This window comes from Electrona antarctica, assembly GCF_951216825.1.
Source record: "Electrona antarctica genome assembly, chromosome: 11".
Lineage (NCBI taxonomy): Eukaryota > Metazoa > Chordata > Actinopteri > Myctophiformes > Myctophidae > Electrona > Electrona antarctica.
In genome coordinates this window covers 20,392,882-20,420,443 of record NC_136792.1, presented here as the reverse complement: position 1 = coordinate 20,420,443, position 27,562 = coordinate 20,392,882, and the positions used below count along the sequence as shown (strand labels likewise).

The window sequence follows — 27,562 nt, the reverse complement described above, 5'->3', positions numbered from 1 at the left end:
GGGAAGTGGGGGTGGTACAGGAGGAGGCCAAGCCCCATTGCACCAGACGGACTATATTGCTCTCTGCTCATAAGGTTCCAACAATTCTGCATATTCCCTGCCCCCTCCTTCTGCCATTGGTCACATAAACTCCTCCCACAAGCTATCCAAACCAACACTGTATGCATGCCACTCCCCACATACTCACATAGCTTCTTTTCCTTTCTCCCTTTCCCCACTGTCTCTTTTTCCCAAACAGACCCTGCCCTTTTATTTCTGTCTCCCAGTGGCGTCTGGATTTTGTTGTTGGCGTGTAGGACACTGACAATGGGCAGCTTTCTGTACAGCCTGCGATGCTGACACTCCAATCACTCCTGCCGGGAATTCAAGTGAGTACAATCTGGCCATTCATTATTTATATACGTTATTGCTGCCTCCTTGTTCTATTAAAACCAGTGCAAATTTCCTTGATTCCTCAATACAGGGAAGGGGGGATGAATAATTGATTGCTACATCCTGCCCGGCATCTGTCCATCCATAAATCACAGGGTGGCAGTAATTACGACTGCCACTGTACCCTTTCTGTTCTGATATGCAATGCTTTTGGGTTCAGTTTATTATAATAAAAAAGAACATCAACAAACAAAGGAATATAAAACAAGCATTTTATACCAGCCTCCGTGAGCAACGATTGCACTATACCACCTACTATTACTGCTTCCTTAGCAGCCCACTCATTTCTCCATTTTAGCTCCTACAGTAGGCAGCCCTGGCTGCTTTTTATCTGTGGCAGGTGGGCATCTTTGCTGCAGTCTGAGGGCTGGGCTCCTCAACTATTAGCATACACATTCTTTTGTTTGGGAGATTAGTAAATCTCGCAGCTGGTGTGAACTGAATTTACAAGGAGGTTGAAAGCTCTGTGTGGTAATTGTGAATCAGCTGGTAGTTTGATTATGTCACTGTATGACTCCTCATGTGGCACTGTACTGCAGCAACAACCAGTGCAATTTGCATACTTCTGACCTGGATGGTTTCCAGATGGTTCTGTGAATCTTTGTTATTGATTGGCCGTTTGTTAGTTTTTCAGGCAATTATCTTTGTGTAAAACAATCATTTCCCCTATCCTAGATATCTGGATTTAACTGGTGCAGCTGGTGGGATGCTTTGACAAGTTTTTGCTCTGCTTGCAGTCTACACTGGGTCGTGGGCAGGTTACAGACATCCTTGGTTGTTGTGCCTAAGGGGCAAAGAGAATGGTTGCATGTCTACTTCTGGTCTTCAAGGCTCTATGAATCTCATAATGAACAGAGCAAGGCAGCAAGTATGGCTGATGTTGCAGTCAGATTCACTTCACTTATACAGCTCCTGTAGGCTATACAAATCAGGCTGGCCACTATAACAGTGGAACACATGAAACACTGTCAGATGCAAATATATTCAGATGCTGTTGTAGTGCTGCGGATATAAGATCCAGCATTGCATTCTCCTTGCAAACCCTGAACTAATGAACAACTAAGTGTAAACTGCCAAGAGTAGAGCACAAATTGTACCTCCGAAATGATTGGATACGATCTCTGAATACTAATTTGATAAAATGCAGATACGGTATGTGGCAGTAATGAAGATGGAGCTGGATCCATGCTACCCTATAGGAGTAGGGGTATTTCCTTTCAAAATCACTTCCCTGTATGTCTAGACTAAAACGTTATGCATTATTATTTATTATTATATTAATGGATATGTAATAATCGGATACCACCAGTCTCTCACTGTGATATTTAACCATGGAGTCAGCTATTTAGGAAGTAATAACAGTCTGTCTATTATGCTGTAGTAACTGTAGAAAACATACTTTATTCAATCATACGGATGGGATTTGACTATGATGTATGATTTTAATAATCACTTAATGAATTGGGTTTATGTCCAAGAAGGCCAAGGAAATTACATCACATAATTTGACTAATGTTTGATCTCAATATGTGCAACATCTCAACAAGAGATGTTGCATGTCAGCATGTTGCACTCTTGACCACTTGACCAGATTTATGTCTAGGTTACATTATTATTACTACAATAAAAATAATTTCTGAATCTCTATCTCTATTATCAAAGAAAGGACACTAAGATAAGTCAATATTGCAATGCGAATGCAGCCAAATGATGAAGGCATCTTCCACACCCCCTCCCCTCTTAAATTCATCTGCATCGAAGCCTTTTATTATATGAGTGACTGAAAACCACGACTTGGCCTCGTCATCTCGAGATCATGATGTTTGTGAACACTGACCAAAATATTGCTTATTGTCTCCACCAGGCCGAAGGCATGGGGAGAGAGTATGTGCCGAAGGCATGGGGAGAGAGTATGTTTTGCACTCCGTCCGTGTGTGTGTGTGTCCGTGTGTCCGTGTGTCCTTCCGTCCGTCCGTTACCAGCTAATCTCCGGCACCGTTAACCCGGTCGATGCCAAACTTTGCACACACACTCCCTGGATGCCAACGATTAACCTCTGCCCTGCATTTTCCAGAACGGCCTGTTATAGCGCCACCATGAGGCAGCTTTTCACATTGTTTACCTAAAACTGCACCGATCTGCGTGAAACGTTGCATGCACACTCCCTAGAGGCCAAGCACAAACCTTTCGCCTGCATTTTCCGCATCTGCCTTTTATAGCGCCACCAGGAGGCCGACTTTTGTAAAACAAATGTTTTACAAAACATTTGATTCTGTCCAAAAATCTCACAAATCGTTACACAGTATCTCTATGGTCATGTGCTCAAGTCGGATCTGTCCGATATTTCATATTCCATCCTAATTGGCTATAATTGGCTTTCACAGTTTGCAAGATTGCCCCGTTTTGAACAAAAGCCTCAAATCATGAACGCAGCATGCAATTTACGTGAAATCTTTCACACATTTTCTTACTAGGCTGAGGAATATATCCCACCCTTTTCACATTGGCCTGTTATAGCGCCACCAACAGGTTGATTTTTGCAAAACACATTTTTGGAACAAAATGCCTCAAGTCATCCAATTGCCATCAAAGGCAAACATGTTTATATTACTCCTAAACATTTTGCCAAACATCTCACACAGTCCTATCCTCCTGGTGGAGACCTGTGCCCAGAAGGGCACTTTTTCTAGTTGCTTATGAGTCTTCAGATTTGACTAATCAAAGCTATTCATTGTAGATAGGTATAGGTATAGTCTTTTGAAATGCACCCTCTTTATCACTTTTGTGCCTAGCCCAATTTATTTTTAAAGTCGCACTGTAAACTCAATGATTGCCTGGTCGCAGAGATTGTACAGGTTTAGCATACTTTACTACTACTGTAGCACCTATGTTTCACATTGATCATGTAATGACTTTAGAAGTCTGCAGTCTGCGCTCTCTGCTTTAGTATCGGTCAGCCCATACTGTTATGCTTGTTAATTAAATCATCAGTTTTCTAGGGATGTGGTATCAGTTTGGCTCAACAATTGGAACCATTGTTAATGGCTGACAGTTATCATCTTAATCAAATGCCATTGTATTCTATGAACAAAGGCAGATATGACACTGAGATTAACAACTTCTGTGGGTGATTTTGTCTCGTTCTATATAATATTTTAACTCTACTGTATATCTCAACGGTAAAGGCTCTAGTCTAGTCCACATTCCATTTCTAGTAGACAGGTGCGTAGGAGGAAATATCCATAGGCAAGAAAATAACTCCTGCCAAGGACAGTGTGCAGTGTGCAGGAGTTCTCTCTTTTCTTGCGCATACAGTATATATCTGCGATACTATAGGAAGCTGAAGCATTACAGTCTCCTAATGAAGGCCTACCAAATTCAAATTATAATTCACTTTTAATCCATTTGCAACGATGACACTAATGATCCATCATTCTTCATCCATCATTGTTCTAGTATGGCTCGACCCTATATCGCTAATTATCGTAACTCTGGTGGTATAGCTTCATACCACCGCTTCATACCAATCGTTCTGGAAGCAGTCCCCCTCGAAACTGATCCTCTTTAATACTTAAAGACGCCTCATTAGAAAGCTAAAGTCGGGTAACAGCGTTAGCCTGTGCCCCATGCCGATCGACCTTTATGAATATGCTGTGCATGGTGTGCCACTGTGCCTGCAGGCTGCAAGTCTCCAACATGCTGCATTGTATTCATACAGTCATAGTAATGCCGTTGTGAGTGATACCTCTTGACACCCTGTCTTCTCTTGTCACTGTCAATCAACACTTCTGGCTACTGTACTTGATATAACATCGTCATAATGGTCATTTTATTCCATTAAACTCTGTTTGACATATTTTTATTTACAATAGCTGTACCACAACTGGTTTTCTATAGCTGTACCATAACTTGTACTTGTAGTCCTAAACTTCTTTGACTGATGGATTCCAGGAACATTTACGGGTCCTGCCCACAAAGATCCTCAAGATTCGGCATACAAACATTTTTATTGTTCATGTTTGATGGAAGGGTAGAATAGCCTGAGGGTCAGGTCTGATTCAACCAGTTGTTGTTTTCAGACTTTTTTTTATAACTAGAGCAAATGGGGTCATTTTAGTGATAAAATCAAGTCACAATACACATGAGTCTGTGAGCAGTCATGCATTACCCATGTCTGAAGGATCTTTCACTGCTTAAGAGCATATCGGTCCATCAAATTAAATCACTACAGTTCAGAGGTCACTAATATCATTTGTTTTTATATTTTTCTTTAGCCAAGATGTAGGTCATAGTAAACCTTCAAGCCTTGGAAAAATATCGTATCAATGGTAGCCCTATTGTACTTGTCAAACGTATTACACAATACACATTTCTGGGTCAAGGGATCTATGGGGGCTTCCGGTAAAATAATATCTCTCTTTCTCTCTACCTATGTCTTACTTTCTCTCTGTCACCCACCCTGTCTGTCAAACAGAGACCACAGCCAATCTGCCTAACAGAGAAATGAACAAAATTACAGTGAGAAAGGAGAGATTATTCAAAACGAGTTCTTTACTAATTTCACCTATCCATTGTAGAACAATTGTTGTACAATGCTGATGACATACACGCAGGCACACAATAGATTTGAATATAAAATGCAAGGCTCTATTTTTAAACACTGTCATGACAACACTTTCTTATACATGAGGTCACTTAAGTCCTCATCAATGTTTACCAGTCCACCACACAACTGACTGTTGAAATAGACAGTCCCAATCATTCAGTACTGAATCACAGTGGTTGGCCAATGGAATGGAAGAATGCTGAAATACTGATTGCAAATACTGACTAAAACAGAAAACAGAAAAATCTGAAACAAAATGAAAGAAGACAGAAAAAGCATAGTTATTGGTCTGCTTAACTTCCTGAAAACAAAATAATGCAATAGTAACTGAAATTAATCATATTATTTTGAATATCAAATGGTAACATTATATTGATGGACCGACTTCACAGGAAGTGGTGCATTTCCTCCCCCAAAACCAATAATATCAGTATCACAACCTATCTATTAGTAATAACAATTATAATAATTATTCATGTTACTGTTCAAAATACAATCGGATGCCAGAACTATAGCCAGCTATAGCCAGCAGCCTACAGGATGTCCTCACTGGTCAACAAAAACACCTAGGCTTGAAGACCCTAACAGGAGCCCTTGTACAAGGTTTCTTCGACTATGCATGCACCTCTTGGTACCACAGCACCTCAAAGCTCCCTTAAAACAATGCTCCACACTTCACAAAACAAACTGGTCAGGCTACTACTTGGCCTCACTCCCCGAACACTCCTCACCCCTGCCCATTCTGACAGGCTGGAATAGCTTAGGGTTGACGACAGAGTACAGCATCTTGCAATGGGTCTGGTCCACAAGATTCGCTACACCACCAAGATATCCATGTACTTGTCTAAATACTTCCTTAAGGTCAATAAACTCCACACCCACAACACCAGAGGGAGTTCAACAAACCATGTGCAACCCAGATTTGGCACAAACAAGGGACTAAATTAATTTCGCTCCTATGCCACCAAAATGTGGAATGCCCTACCAACAGTCATTAAGAAATGTGAATCCCTTGACTCCTTCAAAACCGCTCTCAAAGGGCACCTACGGACATATCCCCCCCCCCCCTCCTTTTATTTCCCGTTTTTGGTTATATAGACGTGTACATTTGTACGTCTCTAAATGTTCTGATGAATTGAAAATGGTGGACCCTATTGTAAACAAGTGTAATGCTTTATGGTGTGGTGTCGTCCACAGTAACAGTTTTTGCATTGAGTTGTGAATGAAATGTATGTATTCTGCAAACTGTTAATAAATACTTCAATCAATCAATCAATCAATCAAAGCCAAGTCAGTGCTACATACCGGTATGTATGGAGCCTGGGAATATCAGCACAATTTGTATGCAACCTTCCTATACAGTGCTACCACAATTGTTTTTATAATATAGTATAGTGGAGCTCAGCTACTGTACAATACAGTATGGCCTGTGAGGGGCAAAACTAATTTAGGGTTTTCGGAAAGAGAAAGTCATGGCTAAATGCCCTCATGCAGCAGACTTGATCAAAGCAGATTAAGCTGAGCACAATGTTTTCGCTGAATGTAAGCCTGTTGCTGAGATCCAATTAAAGTCTGTCACACAGACCTGAGCTCAGGTGAAAGGTTGTTTGGAGTAGGGGTGCAACATTTAATCAAACTAATCCCAATTTTAGGCATGTCAGGCATGTATAGGCAAAAAGTTAAAAAAAAAAGAAAGAAAAGATATCACAAGAAGTTCAAATAAAGTGAAGCTAGCCGATCTACAAGCTCACGTGTCACGATGTGACGTGTTTAGCTTGTAGATCTGTTATGTTGTGTTATGTTCACGAAGTATAAAACAACGCTTAAGTGGTTAATCAATCAATATGAAAAAAAAATGGTCTTAATTATGAAATTAATCAAAAAAGTGAAAGAATAATCGCTAAAAAAAGTATCAATAGTTGCTGAACTGATCCTGCTGGGGTGATGTGATGGGCATGTGTAAGTGTGCCGTTTGTCATTAAATTCTGGGGGACAGCACAGTAATACAGGTGGTAGATAAGAGAAGGCCATTGAGCCACTTTCAAACTGGCTCTCTTTTTAAAAAGAAAAGTAGATTTGCAAGTTCACTTTGTCACACTTTGTGAGTGTGTAGATCTGATATTTCTGAGTGGTGCAACCACTCCTATACGGAGCTTTGTGTGTCTATGGCTGTGTCCCTGTGTCCGAGCACGAAAATAGCGTTTGGTTGGTTTTCAACACCTAGGGGCTCCATTTTCGTCTCTGCTAAACCCCTTATCCCTAAACTTCTTTGCCTTTTTTTACTATTTTGCAAAACATTTTTGAATAGTTAAAATGGCCAGTCTCAAGCTCACAACGTGTCAATGTAGATTGGCTAGTTGAACTATTCAAAAATGTTTTTCAAAATAGTAAAAAAAAGGCAAAGACGTTTAGGGATAAGGGGTTTAGCGGTGACGAAAATGGAGCCCTTGTGTCACTGTTGTGCTGCCTCTAACACACACACACACACACACACACACACACACACACACACACACACACACACACACACACACACACACACACACACACACACACACATTAACTGTATATATGATGATTTTGGGTGTGACAGTACAGTACAGTAGAGGGACCCGCCCCTGGGGACCCCCACACGGTAACTCTGTCATTTCTCAATCGTTTCGGACGCGGGCGGCTCGCCAAAACCGGGCACATTCCTGTGTGTCTGGGAGTTCCGGGGACCCCCACACGGAGTTGCACCACTCACTTCACACGGGTGTGATTTTCCATTTTAATTGCATTTAGTAGCCTAGGCATACGTTGTTAATGTAGGGGCGAGAGTGAGACACTTTATATTCAAAAAGCTGAACTAAATCTAGCTGAATCTAGACATGAATTTTCAACTACACATATTCTGTAGATTCTATGCTGGCATCCTGTTCCTGTGTGAAAGTGGATTGTGAAGTAAGGACTAGAATAATAAACTTCTGTAAGAACTGCTGAACAGGCAATTTCTCATAAGGATTCCTTGGAGAGGATATTCACTCACCACTTTCCTTTCTCTATAGAACCTTACCATCACCATTATCACTATTCATTCAGGGGCTGTGCTGTATGTAGAATTACTGTAGGTTTATCCAGATGTCCTATCACACTTTTGCTTGTCTCCCTGGATTTTTAGGATCTATTTATGTGTGATATTATATTTCTAATCGTTGCTATATTGTTTCCTTTTTTCCAGACTTTGAAATAGTTTTTTGTCTTTGCTAAACCCGTCACTCCATAGATCTGCATGGAAGCATGCATTGCTGCTGTCTTTTTCTGTGCTGTGGTGAGGGGGAGGAACTGAGCAAAAGGGGGGCTGCTGAGGGAACAGACCGGGGGAATGGAAGACTGGGAGACTCACTGTAGCAGGCCTAGAACAGAGAGGAGGAGCCTCTGGGATCTGGCAGGCTTGCTGCCTCCTGATGTCACTTCTCAGCTGCTGCCATTCAGAGCCCATGTGAGGGGAAGGAGGCACATAGAGGGAGGGGAGGTGGCTTTTGGAGAGGAGACAAGGGGAGGGAGGAAGAGAGGTGCTGGGAAGAGCTGAGACTGTCAGACTGAGTGTGTGGACAGTGAAAGGCATCTGCATTTCTTTAGTCACTGGGCCTTGTAATCACTGGGCAACTTACAACAACGGGTCCTCCTGAGTCCTGCGTAACAGAAATTCTAACATCGCTGAGATTTGGGTTGGTGGTGACACACAGGACAATGCGTATGTCGGATGAGCAGGAAAGAGCAAGAGCGAGAAAGAACAGTGAGAGGAAAGGAGGGGAAGAGACGAGAGGTTGTGGTGAGTTGTGGCTGAAAGCAGGGAAGGAATGCCATTGTTAGAGATAACTGCTCTGTGTTGCAGAAAGACAGCTGCCTCTGAACCCGGCCTGTTCATGTGAGAGAGAGGCCAGCTACCAGCTCTCCGATAACTGTGTATTTAACCTCATCTCCCCATAGGCACTTGACAGGTGGTGCCTGAGTGAACTCAGTCAGGCTCAGTCAAGGGAAGGAACTAGGAGGAATTTGGGGTGCGGCGTTTTAAGGTTTCCTCTTTTTCTCCTTCCTCTTAGCACCGGAAAAAAAACAGGCCTTGTATTTGTCAAAGCACTGTTCAGACAGGAACTGAAAGATAGAGCGGTAAGCTTGAGTTCAGTTCCCAGTGTTGCTACTAGATGCACACAGAAGCTTGAACGTTTGCTGGCAGTCTGCTCCATCAAAGGACAGATCGAATGATTGCTTATGTACAGTAGAAGTACTGTAACCTCAATAGAGGGATTACAAATCCTGGGTTTGGAGCCACGGCTGAAAGATGAGGCGAGGCGATGAGGTAAAGAGGTTAAGGGTGAGTTGACATAGCTTTCTAAGGGACATTTTTATGTGTGTGTTCTAAGGATTAGTCAGATTTAAGTAATGGCCGTTAAACTGCCATTACCACCAGCAGCAGCTTTGTGTTTTTAACACATTACGGCATAGGGCTATGCTTGCAGTTACAGGGATGAGCTAGCTGCTAGCAGATGCTTTCTTGACTCAGTGAATACATTTGTACACAATGTGCACGTTGTTTTCTTATGTGGCTGAATGGTAACCCCCACAGATCGAGATGTAAAGCCAATAGCTATATTACTGTGTTGTTTGAGTTTGTAACAAAATATCTCACGTTCTAACATTTCATGGAAATTGACACTCATTGAGTTCCCCCCACACTTCCATTATTTAAAATCCATTTAAAAGGATTTAAAATCCATGATCATGGTATATTCCATCAAACATCAAGCCTATTCTGTTGACATCATTGTCTGTCAAATACAACTGCACTCACCATTTTTTAGAATTAAGAATATAGAAGAATACTTCTTGATTTTCGCAGGAGAATCAGAGCCAGCTGTCCCAGTTGGCATTGACTTAAAAAAACTAAAAAACTATTCTATGCATGAACTTCTCATATGTACTGTATGTGACCCATACATTCAAATAAATCATAACACTCCTCATAGTTACAAACAATGCAATTTAATCATGTAACAATTTGGCTATGAGGCCTCCATTACCTCCATTTACCATAATTTTCCATAGGTGTGTGTGTGTGTGTGTGTGTGTGTGTGTGTGTGTGTGTGTGTGTGTGTGTGTGTGTGTGTGTGTGTGTGTGTGTGTGTGTGTGTGTGTGTGTGTGTGTGTGTGTGTGTGTGTGTGTGTGTGTGTGTGTGTGTGTGTGTGTGTGTGTGTGTGTGTGTGTGTGTGTGTGTGTGTGTGTGTGTGTGTGTGTGTGTGTGTGTGTGTGTGTGTGTGTGTGTGTGCCATGATGGCCACAAGCTTCCTTATTGTGCTTACGTCCCCCGTCACCTCCAGTCCACACCATCCTGTTGAGCTCCAACAGCTCCAACAGCCTGTTACTGTCCCTTTTGTTGGCGTATCCCCCCCCCCCCCCCCCCCCCCCACACACACACACACACCCAAAGCAGCATGCTATTGCAGAGAAGTGGACGCTGGCCACAACAGCCTAGTTACTAGTAGAACACCTGCAGCATCCTGTTAGTCTCGCCTGAGCCTCCTCAGGAAGAACAGATTGCTCTGGCTCTTCTTGTAGCGATCCGTGTTATCAGTCCAGTTCAGCTTCTTTTACGTGCTCCCCTAGGAAAGTGTAGGTTTCCACGTACTCCACTGTCTCCCCATGAATGATGCACAGGGCTGGAGGTCTCTTATTGCTCCGACGATTGTCCAGCGCATTCTCCTTGGTCTTGCTTGCATTGAGGTGAAGGACGTTGTCAGCATCACTCCACTTCATGAAGCTCTCTACCACAGTGTTGTGCTCGACAGTGTTGTGCTGACAAGGACAGTGTTGTCAGAGGACTTCTGACAGTGGCACGTGTCAGATGTGTAGAGGGTGAACAAGAATGGTGACAGAACACCGGCGCACCTGACAGGCAGACCTGTAATCTGACGTGAGTTAGTCTGTGATCCAGGCCACCAGGTCCTGGTGCAGCTAGTCGGTCTGTCTGGATGAAGGCACTGGAAAAGTATTTATTTTCCTATAAAACTGTTCCTCAGAATTCCACCCATTGGTGATGGTCAAGATGATGTAAAGCAGTAAGCTTTTTTTTTTTTTTCATTTCCTCTCAAGGTTGTAGAACAGACATCAGTGGCAGACATTGGGCACTGTGGGCAGGGTCACTTTCTTCTGTACAGCATCTGAACTTAAGTACTAGAGCTAGTGCCAATGACTCATGTTTTGTGTGGTAAGTGTCTCAGCTCTCTGACCACAGCACTCTTCTCTAAATGGTCTTCTGTTCTATGTACAACATTAGTTAACATGAATTATGTTGATAAAAGCAAGGTTAAAAAAGGTGAAAACTGCCTCCCCCTGGCCAGCCGGGGCTCCTGATGGAGGGGAAAGGAACTGGTTGGAATAACGTGTTCCTTCCACGCGCTACGTCCAACCAGGGAAACTCCCCCCTGTCACGTGTAAAGGAGCAACTTGGACACTCAGGCAGGAAGGAAGCATGAGTTCAAGTCCGTTGCTCTCCCCATGTCCCCCATATATGGGGACTAGGTTGGCGGAGGGTGTGTAGAGAGCCCAGGATCACATTAGATAATTGGCACAGGGGTGAAAAAATGGGTTACAAAATCGAGGGATAAAAATTGAAAGTAAAAAAAAAGCAAGGTTATCAGAAAAATATGTGCATGTAGTAACAGAATAATATGAAATACAGATGCATTTTCTCATCAATGTCCAAGGACCTTGCTATTGAGTATGTATTAATCCTCTATCTGCATGTGCACAATATGACAGATGTACAGTGTATCATTGTCACAGAGAGATAATCTGTTCTTAACCCACTGATACCCTTCCATGTAATAGCATCTTACGCTATATGCTAATGCATGTGGCATCCACTGATCTGTGTGTTGAACAGTGCCATGGCCACTGGCACTGTTCAACACACAGGTCACACACAGGTTACACATTAGTGTGTGTGTGTGTGTGTGTGTGTGTGTGTGTGTGTGTGTGTGTGTGTGTGTGCGTGTGCGTGTGCGTGTGCGCGCGCATGTGTGTGTGTGTGTGTGTGTGTGTGTGTGTGTGTGTGTGTGTGTGTGTGTGTGTGTGTGTGTGTGAAACTGTCCGTCATCCATTCTTATCCGAGTCCCTTCCTCACCCAGGAGTCAGCCCAGTTCCTTATCCAGACATCAGTCATATCAAAACCTGACTATTGTAACCTACCGGCATGATGCACACTTAAATCCAAAATGCTGCAGCTTGCTTGGTCTTCAACCAGCCACATATCTCCTCCTTCTCCGCTCCCTCCATTGGCTCCCTGTCGCTGCCCGCATAGAGTACAAAACTCTGATGCTGGCATTCAAAGCAACCAAAGGTATGGCACCCCCATATCTTGCAAGTTTGATCGAACCCTACAAACCCTCCCGCGCACTTAGATCAGCCAACGCTGGGAAAACGCTGGGACAATGCTCCACACGTCCCAAACTCTTCTCCCTTCTGGCTCCAAAACTATTATATGGAATCCCATTGCAATAATAATTTCATGGATTCTTTTTTTCTTCCCAGCCATTAACATTATTATGATATTCACTTACAATGTATTATTACAAAGGTCCTCAGGCTGCTCTTCTGTCCATAAATACTGAAAAGCATATAACGTGTAATCCCATGATATTCATTTGTAGAGGCAGAATCAGAAAGTATGGTTACCGCATTTAACTGGATTTCATGAGAGACAGTCTGTTTCTCTTGTCAGCCTCATTTGAGCAGCAGGAATTGTGACTCACTTCTTTCCATGTTCCTTTAGGCTGATGAAGTGATTACACCCTCCTCTGCTCTGCTGTGAATGTCTTTCTAGCTCGCTCACAAATCCCTTTCCTTTCCCTTTTTTCTAGGTTAAGTGGTACCTGTGCTACCTTGTCCTTTGAATGTCCCTCATCATGGCTAAGCGTGAGACAGGCAGCACTAGCCCTGTGGTCAGGCAGATAGACAAGCAGTTCCTGGTCTGCAGCATCTGTCTGGATCACTATCACAACCCTAAGGTCCTGCCCTGTCTGCACACCTTCTGCGAGAAGTGAGTTTTAGACTTTCAACCTGGCGTCCCTCTTTTGCCATTATAGGTGAAAATACAATTTCTTTCCGAAAATAGTTCACAACGTACATGTAATCCATTGTATGACAAAGTATATACTTTAGGGCTTAAGTGCTTCATTATGTCTACCTACATACTACTGAATATCTTTAAAGATGCTGAATAGCATCTTTAAAAATATCTCTGCCAGGACGTGAAGGAGAGATTATGTGCGCGTTTGTGCATGCGTCCGTTTCGTTTGTCCGTCTATTGGGCCAATCACTGTCAAACCTTGCATGGTAGCATGCATGCTGCCTGTAGACAAAAGAAAGAGAGAAAATAAATCTAATCTGCCTCATGGAGGCGCTATACCAACACACTTTTCTCCTATTGCAAGATTGCTACTACTAGCATATTGTTTTCAAAAGCTCACACAAATTGCTAATCTGGAGTCATACATGTGTGATAAACATAAATTACAATTTCTTCATAATATATACCGATTGGCTATATTGGTTTCCAAAGTTTGCGGGTGGCCCATTTCTAAAAAAAAGGCCCAAAATCAAGGACATTGTTCAATGAACCCCAAATTCAAATCAGATATTGAGAGGCCTATAAACAACGCAGATGTGATTTCACAGAGACTTATTAGGGGCACCACAAAAGATAAATGTCACTGTTTGTTGCAGAAACATTTCCCCCACCACATTTGGTACACATGATCTCGGGAGTCATGTGACAATGAGCGTCAAAGAGCTTTTTGATATTCCATCCTGTTTTCCTGTAATTGGCTTCCAAATCTATTTCTTAGAAAACATACAATGAAGGCAACATCCGATCATCGCAAATTGAAATTACATGTTGAGGTCTTGAGGGGCCTCTATAGGCCTCTCATAGGTCCTGATGGCTGTAATGACGTACACCCCAGCCTGGTGGAGAATGTGCTCCATATTCTAGTTCATTATGGAATAAGACAGTATAAAGTGTATTCTATCTGTAATGGAACATCATTTTCAGTTGGTGTAGAAGTAGAATAGGGAAAATAAATACAATCAGCAGCAATGATTTCAGTATGTTTACTGGATCACAGCTTGAAACGTGAGGCACAGACATGGCAGTAATTGTCCCATCATTATGTCTGATTGTCTGTATGACATAAGGTACCACTACCAACCAGTCTGAACTTTGCCACAAGAAAACAGGATTAGTCATGTTAAAGCACTGCTGGCAATGAGCAGACATTTCCACAGGCTTGCTCCTCTCACATGACAGAAGCACTTTCATCAGTTTAATTTTTGCACTCTTTATTGCCACCACAGATCATTTTTCTGTCATGCTAGTAAATCAAAATTGGCTCATCTCTCTGTCGTTTACCTCTTCTTTTAGATGCTTACAAAACTACATCCCTCCTCAGTCTCTGACTCTATCCTGCCCAGTGTGCCGCCAAACGTCTATCTTGCCAGAGAAAGGTGTGGCTGCCCTGCAGAACAACTTCTTCATCACAAACCTCATGGAGGTGTTGCAGCGGGACCCAGAGTGCCCCAAGCCTGAGGCCTGCAATGTTCTTGAGTCAGTCAGTGCAGCTGCAGCCTGCCAGCCTCTCTCTTGCCCCAACCATGAGGGCAAGGTAAGCTTCTTCCCGATTTGACCAAGATTATTATGTATAGTTTGAGGTCTTTATAAGACAAGCAAAAAACAGAACATACTGAGTAAAACATTTACAGTGTATACATTATTTGTATTATTTAATTTCTTGGAGGATTGAGCTCCAGGAATGCATTATTCACTTGGCTTATAATATAGTATGCTCCACTGCGCCCTCTGCAGGTGATGGAATTCTATTGCGAGTCATGTGAAACAGCCATGTGCCTGGAGTGCACAGAAGGGGAGCACAGAGAGCATGTGACCGTTCCACTGAGGGATGTGCTGGAACAGCATAAGTCAGCGTTAAAAATTCAATTGGAAACTGTGCGCAACAGGTATGCCGCCATGTACCTCCAGATTATGCCATTGCATCTGAAACTGTAGTTCTTCTCAGATATCAAGAGATGTTGTTTTACTATTCAGGTAGGTACCACTCAGACTATTTCTTCTTTACTGACTTCTGACAGGCTCCCTCAGTTGATGGCAGCCATCGAGCTTGTGAATGAGATCTCAAAGCAACTGACGGACCGCAAGAACGATGCAGTGACTGAAATAAGTAACACCTTCGATGAGCTGGAGAAGGCCTTACACCTACGTAAAACCGCCCTCATCACTGATGTAGAGAATATCTGCAGTACCAAGCAGAAGGTCAGAATGTTATCCCAGAATATATCCCAGTTATATAAACCCATCCTCTAGAAGGGTTATATGCTGCTGTTCATTTGTTTAAATGTTTTCACTGCGTTGCAGTGAAATCACCCTTGACTGGTGACCTTTACCTGGTTGTGTGTTTTTTTCAGGTACTTCAGGCACAGCTAGCATCACTACTGCAGGGCAAGGAGAACATCCAAAGCAGCTGCGATTTCACAGAACAGGCCCTGAGTCATGGCAGCGCCACAGAGGTCCTGCTGGTCCAGAAGCAGATGGGAGAGCGGGTCAGTGCCCTAGCCAGGCACACCTTTCCTGAGCAACCCCACGAGAACGGACACCTAGATTGCCAGGTAGAGACAGAGGGCCTGCGGCGTTCCATCCAGAATCTGGGAGTTCTGATTACGACAGGGGCTGTGGGCCATACTAGTGTGGCCACCGGCGAAGGCCTGAGGCATGCGCTGGTAGGTCAGCACACTACTGTTACGGTAACCACCAAGGACAAGGCCGGGGAGCTGGTGAAGACTGGGAATGCTGCTCTGAGGGCGCAAATCACCTCTGCAGACGGTGCGTGTGCCGAGGCTGAGGTGGTGGACAATAAGAATGGAACCTATGAGGTTGGATATACCCTACGCTCTGAGGGAGAGTCCACGTTCTCTCTGCTGCTGTATGACCAGCCTGTAAGGGGGAGCCCGTTCCGCCTGCGCGCTGTCAAGCCATCAGATGTCCTCCAGTCACCAGATGATGTGAAGAGAAGGGTGAAGTCCCCCAGTGGGGGAGGGGGTCACGTTCGACAGAAGGCTGTCCGCAGGCCCTCCAGTATGTACAGCACCACCAAGAAAAAGGAAAACCCCATCGAAGACGAGCTGATCTACAGAGTGGGTGGGTATACGGCCAATTTATGGCTGGCTGGCATTGTGTGTGTGTGTGTGTGTGTGTGTGTGTGTGTGTGTGTGTGTGTGTGTGTGTGTGTGTGTGTGTGTGTGTGTGTGTGTGTGTGTGTGTGTGTGTGTGTGTGTGTGTGTGTGTGTGTGTGTGTGTGTGTGTGAGAGTGTGTGTGTGTGTGTGTGTGTGTGTGTGTGTGTGTGTGTGTGTGTGCGTGTGCGTGTGCGTGTGCGCGTGCCTGCCTGCCTGTGTGCATGTGAGTCTTTGTGTAACTGGAACACTGTATACTTATATTACATTATGTTGCATTATCAGGAACGAGGGGCAGAGATAAAGGAGAGTTCACCAACCTACAAGGCATCTCAACATCCAGCAATGGCCGCATTGTGGTTGCTGACAGCAACAACCAGTGTATACAGGTGAGATGTTGCCACACCACAGAGCCGGAGGATATATTCTAAAATGAAACAGACACTCAATTCCCTGTCTAACCACATTAACCCTAGCATCATTACTGTATGCTGTAAGTGACAATTTGACTTAACTTTTCTGCATTTTCCAAAATAGCAATAATAGAGCGTCACAGTCCCGCTCTCTTTCATGACGTCGACAGGCCCCGAAGAGAATTCCCCATTCATTTTTCCCATAGACTTTTCAAAAAGTATTTATTTAAAGACATTTAACCCTCGGACAAAGCCAACTCTTGTTGTGACAAATCATGACAATAAACAATGTTTTGGTCCGATCAAATAATTAGAAAGAAGAAAACTTTTAAAAAGTGTTGTACCCTGCTTTTTTTTCCTCTTCTTTCTAATTATTTGATCAGCCCACAACGTTGTGTTTATTGTCATGATTTGTCACAAGAAGAGTTGGCTTTGTCCGAGGCTTAAAAGGTCTTTAAATAAAAACTTTTTGAAACGTCTATGGGAAAAATGAATAGGGAGTTCGCTTCCGGGCCTGTCATCGGGGGTGGGACTGCGACTCTCTATAGACGATGAACAAGATCACAACGCGTTGCATTCATCATATGGCAACGTTTATAGTGTGGAGTAACTGAAATGTTCTTTTTAGAGGTGTGCATTGGCACAATTCAATTCGATTATAATTCACCAGGTAACAATTCGATTCAATTAGATTCTACGATGCATTGCAATGTATCACACCATCAGTCAATACAAGCAGTCAGATATACTGAACAACATATTTTATTTATAATTATATTATATAATAATATTAGATTATATACAGTATTATAATTATGTTATATATTATATATATTATATAATTATTTTTAGGTTTTGATTATCGATAATGTCACATTGCTGCATTGCATTGCGTTGCTGCACGGCTGAATCGCCATGCATTGCTGAATCCATTATTTTTGACACCACTAGTTCTTTTTCAGGTCTTCTCCAATGATGGACAGTTCAAGCTGAGGTTTGGCGTAAGAGGTCGTTCACCAGGCCAACTGCAGCGACCCACAGGCGTCACAGTCGACAGTAACGGTGACATCATTGTGGCTGACTATGACAACAGATGGATCAGCATCTTCTCGTCGGATGGAAAGTTCAAGGTGAATGGTCATAAAGTTGGGAGAAAAAGTGACAGACCATTCCATCTCCCACAATCACAATATATCACTAACTGTTTTGACTGTTCCTTTGGCCCTCACAGAACAAAATAGGGGCTGGCCGTTTAATGGGACCCAAAGGTGTGGCCGTAGACAGGAATGGCCATATCATCACTGTTGATAACAAGGCCTGCTGTGTCTTCATCTTCCAGTCAAATGGGAAGCTAGTGACTAAGTTTGGAGCTCGAGGAACTTCAGACAGACAGTTTGCAGGTACAGTACGATGTGCTATTGAGTTCAATAACAAACGGTAATTTTGTTTAAACTGAATCACTCATTATGCACAGCTTTGCAAGGCAAGTGCTGCCTCATGTATGTGTTGAGTGAACACACCTGGGCCAGATTTACAGATGTTTTCCATGGTTCATATTGCACAGGAGTATGATCATTTGTACATAACATATTCACAGATGACTCAGAATTTCAGGGAGGAGCATGTCTACTTATTAGAGATTCTGTAATTTATTAAAATTGCATATATTGTATATCTTCTTAATATTATACTTTTCTTTAATCCAATTGTTTCCAAAGTGCACTGTTGCATGAAAGAACCTAACGTTCCTCATTAGACCATTTTTCTCACTCAGACTACAGTAAGAGGATTTTCAGAATTAGTGTAATCCTGCAATGATATGGCTTCACTTGTTGCATGGAAAGCCCATCACGTACTCTACTTCATCGGACACTTCTCCATTCATTATGAATCTCATTTCTCACTTGGACCTTTTTTTCTTTTAGAAAAAAGTGGTGGTAACATTACTCTGGAGCAAAAGCTTAGTAAATCTGGCCCTGTTTTCAGTAAGTAATACTTAATTTATTGTCTGTGTTTATTTCATCCTGACAAACAGGTCTCTTGTTCTTCTCCTTTTACACATTCCTAGCTCAGTCTGTTCAATGTTAACATAATGAACTGGGCTCTCCAATTGAAACTCTAGAAAGGATTGATTTGAAGTATGGGTGAAACACTCAACGGACACGTGATAAAAGAAACTACAATAAAAAAAAACTGCTTAAGGCATGGTTTAACTATGGGAAGGCATTCACCGTCTGTACAACAAACCAATCCATGCTCTACCACTCTCAAACTGGTGTTTCTTTACAGACTAAAGGCCCGTTCAAACTGAGCACTATAACTATAAAAATATATTTTCCCCCTGGTCAGCCTGTTGGAGGGGAAAGGAACTGGTTGGAAGGAATAATGTGTTACTTCCACTCGCTACGTTCTACTGGGGAAACTCCCCTGTCAGGTGATAAGAAGCGGCCTTATGCATTGAAGGAAGCATGAGCTCAGTTCGGGACTCTCCCCAGGTTGGCAGAGGGAGAGTAGCACCCAGGATTACAGTTTAGGCAATTGGCACCTGGCGAAAACTGGATTACAAAATCGTGGGATAAAAATGTAAGAATAAAAAATAGTGTTATAAGTCAAGTGGATGGAGAAAAAAGAATCACACCTGTGTGAAGTGAGGGGTGCTCTTATCATTTTACAACATCGAGGAGGGAATTCGGTATAGCTTGGTGATGTAATGATGATGTAAAACAACCGGTGTCAAAACAAATATTAAATTCTCTTTATTGTTAATGGGATTTAATGTTTGTGTTAGTGACTAAACAAACTCTCTTCTCTTCATTGTCAATGGCGTTTTTAAAACAAACATTGACCTAAACACAAACATTAAACCTGTATATAGGAAGGGCTAGCGCCCCTCAAAAATACAATGTGATAGTTATAATAGTTATCATTATACTTATAGTGCTCAGTGTGAATCGCCCTTACTGTACTGTGGAAAATGTGTTTCTTCTAATGAATGTCCCAAAATAGCTTGGGACATCCTCTCATACTGTAAGCTAGCAGGCAGTGGATGACTCATCTTTCCTCTCTCCTACTCGATCCCCTCTAGGTCCTCACTTTGTGGCCATAAACAACAAAAATGAAATTGTTGTAACAGACTTCCATAACCATTCAGTCAAGGTAGGGCTTGTCATGTGAGTGTGGAGATTATGGGTGTCGTTTTGTGATCACAACAATAACAACTCTTTCAATACAGTACATACAGTATGCCTCGTGAGCAAATACTATCTATCTTTCCTTGTTTATTCCTACATTTTATTGGGATTGTGACTGGCAAAACAATTTCTAGATCACATACAACTATATATATATATATATATATATATATATATATATATATATATATATATAAAGGCAGAAGAAGCCCCAAAAATGTCTTTAAATATATATATATATATATATATATATTTAAAGACATTCTTGGGGCTTCTTCTACCTTTATTGAATAGGGTACAGTATGGTGACAGGAAATGGGGAGAGAGATGGGGCAAAATAGGTCGCAGCAAAGTTCATCAGGATCGGGCTTAGCAGCCTAGTAGGTGCCCGGACCGCTACACTATCCGCCCGGGCCCACATACAACTATTTGTTGTAAAAGCTTAGGATTTTGATTGGGTCCACCAGAGAGTGTCATGTCTGTTGGTGTTGCATTGTTTTTGTCCTCACGTTGAACCTTTAATTCCTCCTCCAAGAATTCTATTTTTTACCCTTATGTTCTCACCAAACCCTGTAAATTATGCATCACACTTCTCTATGGCAAATTAGGTACATTCTTACAAAGGTAAGCATTAAGCGAATGCAAAATAGAGCACCACAATGTCTATGAGAAAAGGTTTTCTCTCACTTTCAGCTATAACCTTAAGTCTACATACACACTTTAGACAATTAAATACGGTTTCATGAGTTTAAATTGTTGAACTTCACCCTCAAAATGCACATAATGGTAAATGGTCCCAGTGTGGGTCCCAGACACAAGAACATCTATAGAGAATATATTTTAAAAGCTTTCATTGTAGAGCCAACATGTTTGTCTTCATCAGGGCATAACAGAAGAGAAAGGTTCCTTCCAGCCACATAATACAGTAGTCTAAAGTGACCAATAGATGGCAGTCATGGTAATGACATTTTAACAATCAAAGGGAAATAGTATAATATAGAGAATGATGATCAATTCAGAAAACGTAATAAGATAAATAAAGAAATATATTTTCCTTTGTTTATTTAAATGCAATTTGACTGTGACTGCCATCTTTGGGTCACTTTAGATTAGCTCTGGTATATGGATATGCCCTGATGAAGACAGATGTTGCTTTTTTTTCTCTCTACTAGGTGTACAATGCAGATGGAGAATTTCTTTTTAAATTTGGCTCCCATGGAGAGGGGAATGGTCAGTTCAATGCTCCAACTGGGGTTGCTGTTGATGCCAATGGAAATATCATTGTTGCTGATTGGGGCAACAGCCGGATTCAGGTAGGCTTATATGTAATAATTCATATAATGAACCACTTGAACCCTACCGTCCCTATTCTAGGGGAACCTTTGCTGAAGATAGCTCCACCCCACTATTGTTGCCTGCCTTGTTATTAACCCATTCAGGACGGGAACCCCTTTTGGTGTTTTAACCCTTCTGTTATAATACAGTCTTTTAGCTGCTACTGTACATTATTTATACATAGTTATGTGTGTGTATATATATATGTATGTTTGTATGTATACGTATGTGTGTGTGTGTGTGTGTGTGTGTGTGTGTGTGTGTGACGTGTGTGTGTGTGTGTGTGTGTGTGTGTGTGTGTGTGTGTGTGTGTGTGTGTGTGTGTGTGTGTGTGTGTGTGTGTGTGTGTGTGTGTGTACTGTGTGTATATATATATATATATATATATATATATAGAGAGAGAGAGAGAGAGAGAGAGAGAAATACTAATACTAATAATTCATAATACAAAAGAATACATACAGTAAGCCATTATTTGAAGTGGTCAAGTATCAATCCATTTTCTAATGACACTTGGATTTCTGAAGTTTTTGTCTAAACCTGTCCTTTACTGTATGTTATAATAATAATAATAATAATAATAATAAACTTATATAGCGCTTTTCTGAGTACCCAAAGATGCTTTACATGGGGGGCAGAGGAATAGCAACAACATAAAAACAACTTTATTTGAAAAATAAATAAACAGTAAAATCTGGTGGTTCTGTTTCCATGCAGGTGTTTGACAGCTCAGGGTCCTTTCTCTCATACATCAACACATCAGCAGACCCTCTATACGGCCCCCAGGGCTTAGCCCTCACCTCTGATGGCCATGTGGCGGTGGCAGACTCTGGGAACCACTGCTTCAAAGTGTATCGTTACCTGCAGTAGAGTGGGGCTCCACCTGACAACATGGCAAGGATGACATAACCAGTGTACCGCACAGGGTGCAATCACCATTTCCAATGAAGCCTTTTGACATGCACATCCTCTGATTAACAATCTATGACCTCCCAGACACAATGACGTAGCCCACACTGACGCTCTACTATGGTGTGTATTGAAGGCTATTTTTCTTTTCTTTTTTAAAGCCGGGTGATGTAATGCCTCTGTGTCAAGTACAGTAATTCACGTAAAGCTGCGGAAGGATGTCAGAGGAAGTATGAAGAATTGTTAAAGACTGTTAAATATATCAGAGATTGTCTGGATGACCAGAAGGATCAGAGATAGATTGAAGTATAATGAGCCATAACTTGTCCAAATGCATGCCATTGTTTGCTCCTAAATGCCTAGGAGAGAACACAGACTCAGGGCTATATCTTGCGGCACCCCTTAACCCTTATATCTAAACTTATTTGCCATGTTTTACTATTTGGATAAACCTTTTAAAATAGTTCAAATAGCCGATCTACAAGCTCACAACGTGTCTATGTAGAACGGCTAGTTGAACTATTTTAAAATGTTTTCAAAGTTTAGGGATAAGGGGTAAGGGGTGGCGCAAGATATTGCCCTTAATTTGTTGTTTTCATCATGATCTAGTTAGTGCTTACAGTGAAATGAATGACGTTAAGCTTATTCAACAGTAAAAGTCATACTTTCCTCCTTTATGGAAAACTGGCATCTAACTTAATGCCACCACCATCTGTGCATTGAATTGCTGTATGTACTGTATATGCATAAATGTATATTGTGTATATTGGATCACTCATGTCATAAGTGCTATGATTTTGAAACAGCCTTTTGGTAATACAAACAGCGGTCAACGATTCCAGCATTTCAAACAAATGTTTATGGCAGCTGTTTAAAAGTGTGCTCTTGAACCGAAAAGCTTAGCACATGCTCGAAATAAAGTTTGTCATATTTATTGCAAATGTAAGCAGCACAATAAATGATTGTAATACCTTAAAGAAAAATACAAACGAAAAAAGGAATTGCTAATTTATTTTATTTTGTACACTATCTCAGCATTTACAAATTATTTTTCTAATTATTTTATGTGCTTTTTCCCCCACACCATTTTCACACCAATTCACCCTAAAGCAGAGCTCATTATTGCATCATATGTGTAAGCATGAACAACACAAGGTCCAAAACTACTAAAATCCTCAGTGTTGATTTAACTCAGAGAGTGTAAATGTGTACACTCTCCGAGTTACAAATGAATTAATTAACACTGAGGATTTTGCATTGTATCTCATCAAGAGAGGTTTTGAAGCTACAGTTCTTTGTTTTTAAGACTGGTGGTGTGGTCTCAGACATTTAGGCCTACAGCAAAATACCGTATGTTGGTGACTATAACATTTCAACCTAGAACATGCATGTGTCCCTGGAATATCACCCTGACCCGGGGTATTGATGAATTTTCCTCAAATTCAAATTGAATGTTCATTGTTAAAAGAGCAGCTCCAAATATTTTTGTTGACAATGCAAACTTTGTGGGGGAGACTGATAAACTCACAGTTCACCACTTGACTATAGCCTACATGTATGAATTCTGTTTTACAGATTCACTTTTTTTCTTCTTCTTTGCTGCAATTCTGACAATGTATTAGATGTAAAGAAGAATTTTATGACATTTTGGGAATGTCATACGTAAGCTTAGATTTACTTGCCTATGATAATACCACTGTGATATGATCATGGGACATGCAGAATACTTTTAACGTTTTCTATCTGCATTATTTCAAGCCATAGCTCCTATAAACTTTCTATGCTAGTAGAGCTATATACTGTATTGTTCTTACTCTTCATACAGTATCATGTAATATAGGGACCTTGCCCCCAGCAGCACATTCACATCACCCCCTGACAGTTTAGAAATCATCAGAACTTCTTGAATGAGTGTTGCACGATAGGACGGATAGAGCGCCAACAACTTGGAGGCTGACACTTTTATGCATCTGATCTGTTGTTTGACTTGTTGCCAAACAGGAGCCCAGATATTTTTAAAGAGTCAGGCTCACTTTTGGAGAGGTGATCAAAGCATTGTTAAAGTATGCCATTTGTGTTACACCAAATACAAACACGTTTTCTCAATGAATATGCACTGGTAATAAAAGCACATGGTTTACGGAAGTTTTGTATTTTCTTGTGACTATTTACTTGTGTACTTGTCAATTACTGTAACAGTAAGTTTGGATTGATTTCATAGTTCAAGTCCCTCAAATAGTCTACCGACTGCACGGTGGCACAGTCAGTAGTGCTGTCGCCTCACAGCTAGAAGGTCCTGGGTTTGATTCCTGCTGGGGACGCTGAGGGTGCTGGTGGCGTGTTCTCTCCTCCATCATCATCATCAGTGCCCATACCCGAGGCGGGGTTGGCGAAAGGGCCTTTCTGTGTGGAGTTTGCATGTTCTCCCCGTGTCCCCTAGGGTAGGTACCCTCACAAAAAACATGCAGTAATCCTGGTCTTTAAACTGCCTCACCCTGGCCAGCCGGGGCGCCTGATGGAGAGGAAAGGAACTGGTTGGAATTTCTCAATGCATCGATCAGCTTGTTCAGGTTTCTTACATGCTTGGAAGACCTGTGTAATTGTATGATGTGTGTGTCCGTCTATCAGTACCTGGCATTGCCTGTGGTATTGTGTGGGTGAAATAGGCTCTTTGCTCTCCCTCTCAATATGGTGTAGAGTGACACGTCAGCTTGTAGATCACCAATACCTGTTGTCAGACAAACAGGGTAAAGAACATTTGAGAAGAACCATCACTAACACAACTTTACTTCCTCTCCTCTGCATTTTTTTGAGTGCTCGGATCTCCTCTTGCTTTTGAGGGGCGCTACCCCCTCCTATATACAGGTTTAATGTTTGTTTTTAGTTTGTTTTAAAAATGCCATTGACAATGAAGGGAAATTTTACATCATATTGTCCCTCATTGTCTCCACCAGGCCGAAGGCATGGGGAGAGAGTATGTTTTGCACTCCGTCCGTTCGTCCGTGTGTCCGTGTGTCCGTGTGTGTGTGTGTGTGTGTGTGTGTGTGTGTGTGTGTGTGTGTGTGTGTGTCCGTCCTTCCGTCTGTGAACAGCTAATCTCCGGCACCGTTAACCCGGTCGATGCCAAATTTTGCACACACACTCCCTGGATGCCAACGATGAACCTCTGCCCCAACATTTCCAGAACCGCCTGTTGTAGCGCCACCAGGAGGCCGCTTTGTGCAAAACAAAAAGTTTTTGGACAGTACACCTACAGATTTTGTCCAAACATCATACCAATTGGCCCTTGGTACACAGTCTCTCTAGAGCCATTCAACGAAACGGGTTTTTCAGATTTCTCAGACTCCATCCTGATTGGCTAAGATTGGCTTCCAAAGTTTGCAGGAGTGCTCAGTTTCAAACAAAATGCTGCAAATCATGAACACATCATGTGATTTCCGTGAAATTGTGCACGCACATTCCCACTAGGCCAAGGAAGAAATGCCACATGAACATTTTCAACTCAGCCTCATGGTGGCGCTATAACTGGCCGAAAAGTGTTTTTACCTCTAACTCCACGGATATGTGGATAACTTTGTATGCCAACTCCCTAGAGGCCAAGGAAAAAACCTTTGCCTGGAATTTTTCACATCTGCTCTTTATAGCGCCACCAGGAGGCCGACATATGTAAAACACATTTCCTAATATTACTCCTTCAGATTTTATCCAAATTTCACGCAAATCGGTACACATGCTCTTCATAGTCATGTGATCAAGACGGGTTTGTTTGATTTGATTTTCGTCTTTTTTTCAAATCCTCAAAAATGATGAAAAAACGGCATGCTATAGTATGCCGTCTCTCTCTTTCTTTCTCTGCGTCACTCTCTCTGCGTCACTCTCTCTGCGTCACTGTCTCTGCGTCACTCTCTCTGCGTCACTGTCTCTGCGTCACTCTCCCTGCGTCACTCTCTCTGCGTCACTGTCTCTGCGCCACTCTCTCTACGTCACTGTCTCTGCGTCACTGTCTCTGCGTCACTCTCTCTGCGTCACTCTCTCTGTCTCTGACTTTGAACTTTCAAAGTCGACTTTGAAATTTAAAAGTCGGCTATTTCAAAGTCGACTTTGAAATAGTGCCCCTAAGGGGACATGTGGGTAGATTTTTTTTTGCTCAGTTTCAAACAAAATGCTGCAAATCATGAACACATCGTGTGATTTCCGTGAAATTGTGCACGCACATTCCCGCTAGGCCGAGGAAGAAATGCCACATGAACATTTTCAACTCAGCCTCATGGTGGCGCTATAACTGGCCGAAAAGTGTTTTTACCTCTAACTGCACGGATATGTGGATAACTTTGTATGCCAACTCCCTAGAGGCCAAGGAAAAACCTTTGCCTGGAATTTTTCACATCTGCTCTTTATAGCGCCACCAGGAGGCCGACATATGTAAAACACATTTCCTAATATTACTCCTTCAGATTTTATCCAAATTTCACACAAATCGGTACACATGCTCTTCATAGTCATGTGATCAATACGGGTTTGTTTGATTTCTCATAATCCACCCTCATTGGCTATGATTGGCTTCTAAACTTTTCAGGAGTAGCCCGCTTTGTACCCGTTTTGTACAAATCGCCACAACTACTCAACGCAGTGTTGAGTTTGTGCGATTGTGGTGAAACTGTGCGCATGCATTTATATAGGCTTTGGAAGAAATGCCACTTGACAGTTTTCAAATCAGCCTCATGGTGGCGCTACAACAGGCCAAGCCGCGTCACACACACGTTTATATTGCTAAACATTTTGCCAAACATCACACACACACTACTTTTTCTAGTTATGTCATGTGTTGGCACCGTTTGTTTTACATCACCATTACATCACCTAATCAACATGAGTTAGACCTGTTGTCAGACAAACAGGGTAAAGAACATTTGAGAAGAACCATCACTAACACAACTTTACTTCCTCTCCTCTGCATTTTTTTGAGTGCTCGGATCTCCTCTTGCTTTTGAGGGGCGCTACCCCCTCCTATATACAGGTTTAATGTTTGTTTTTAGTTTGTTTTAAAAATGCCATTGACAATGAAGGGAAATTTTACATCATATTGTCCCTCATTGTCTCCACCAGGCCGAAGGCATGGGGAGAGAGTATGTTTTGCACTCCGTCCGTTCGTCCGTGTGTCCGTGTGTCCGTGTGTGTGTGTGTGTGTGTGTGTGTGTGTGTGTGTGTGTGTGTGTGTGTGTCCGTCCTTCCGTCTGTGAACAGCTAATCTCCGGCACCGTTAACCCGGTCGATGCCAAATTTTGCACACACACTCCCTGGATGCCAACGATGAACCTCTGCCCCAACATTTCCAGAACCGCCTGTTATAGCGCCACCAGGAGGCCGCTTTGTGCAAAACAAAAAGTTTTT

The 27,562-nt window shown here is 42.2% G+C and overlaps 1 protein-coding gene across 4 annotated transcripts; it reads left to right on the top strand.

The window, feature by feature from the left end:
- The first annotated feature begins 220 nt into the window (after window positions 1-220).
- On the top strand, window positions 221-24,316 carry LOC306931878 (tripartite motif-containing protein 2-like). 4 transcript variants are annotated; one of them, XM_079513536.1, is made up of 13 exons: window positions 221-368; window positions 12,941-13,119; window positions 14,503-14,743; window positions 14,944-15,095; window positions 15,228-15,408; window positions 15,561-16,290; window positions 16,609-16,712; window positions 17,699-17,866; window positions 17,968-18,136; window positions 18,662-18,721; window positions 19,822-19,892; window positions 21,100-21,240; window positions 21,980-24,316. In XM_079513536.1, the coding sequence occupies exons 2-13, from the start codon at window positions 12,974-12,976 to the stop codon at window positions 22,130-22,132; spliced, it is 2,316 nt and encodes a 771-aa protein (XP_079369662.1). In that variant the 5' UTR covers window positions 221-368; window positions 12,941-12,973; the 3' UTR covers window positions 22,133-24,316. The 4 variants fall into 4 exon arrangements, with proteins under 4 accessions (XP_079369662.1, XP_079369665.1, XP_079369663.1 ...); XM_079513537.1 differs by lacking the exon at window positions 221-368 and adding an exon at window positions 8,601-8,852; XM_079513538.1 differs by lacking the exon at window positions 221-368 and adding an exon at window positions 9,259-9,395.
- The last annotated feature ends 3,246 nt before the right edge of the window (window positions 24,317-27,562 follow it).

Coding starts and splice junctions, on each gene's coding strand:
- LOC306931878 (XM_079513536.1), top strand. CDS start 12,974: ATGTCCCTCATCATGGCTAAGCGTGAGACAGGCAGCACTAGCCCTGTG. Junction 15,096..15,227: donor TTGGAAACTGTGCGCAACAG/GTATGCCGCCAT, acceptor GACTTCTGACAG/GCTCCCTCAGTTGATGGCAG. Junction 18,137..18,661: donor TTCAGACAGACAGTTTGCAG/GTACAGTACGAT, acceptor TTTTTCTTTTAG/AAAAAAGTGGTGGTAACATT.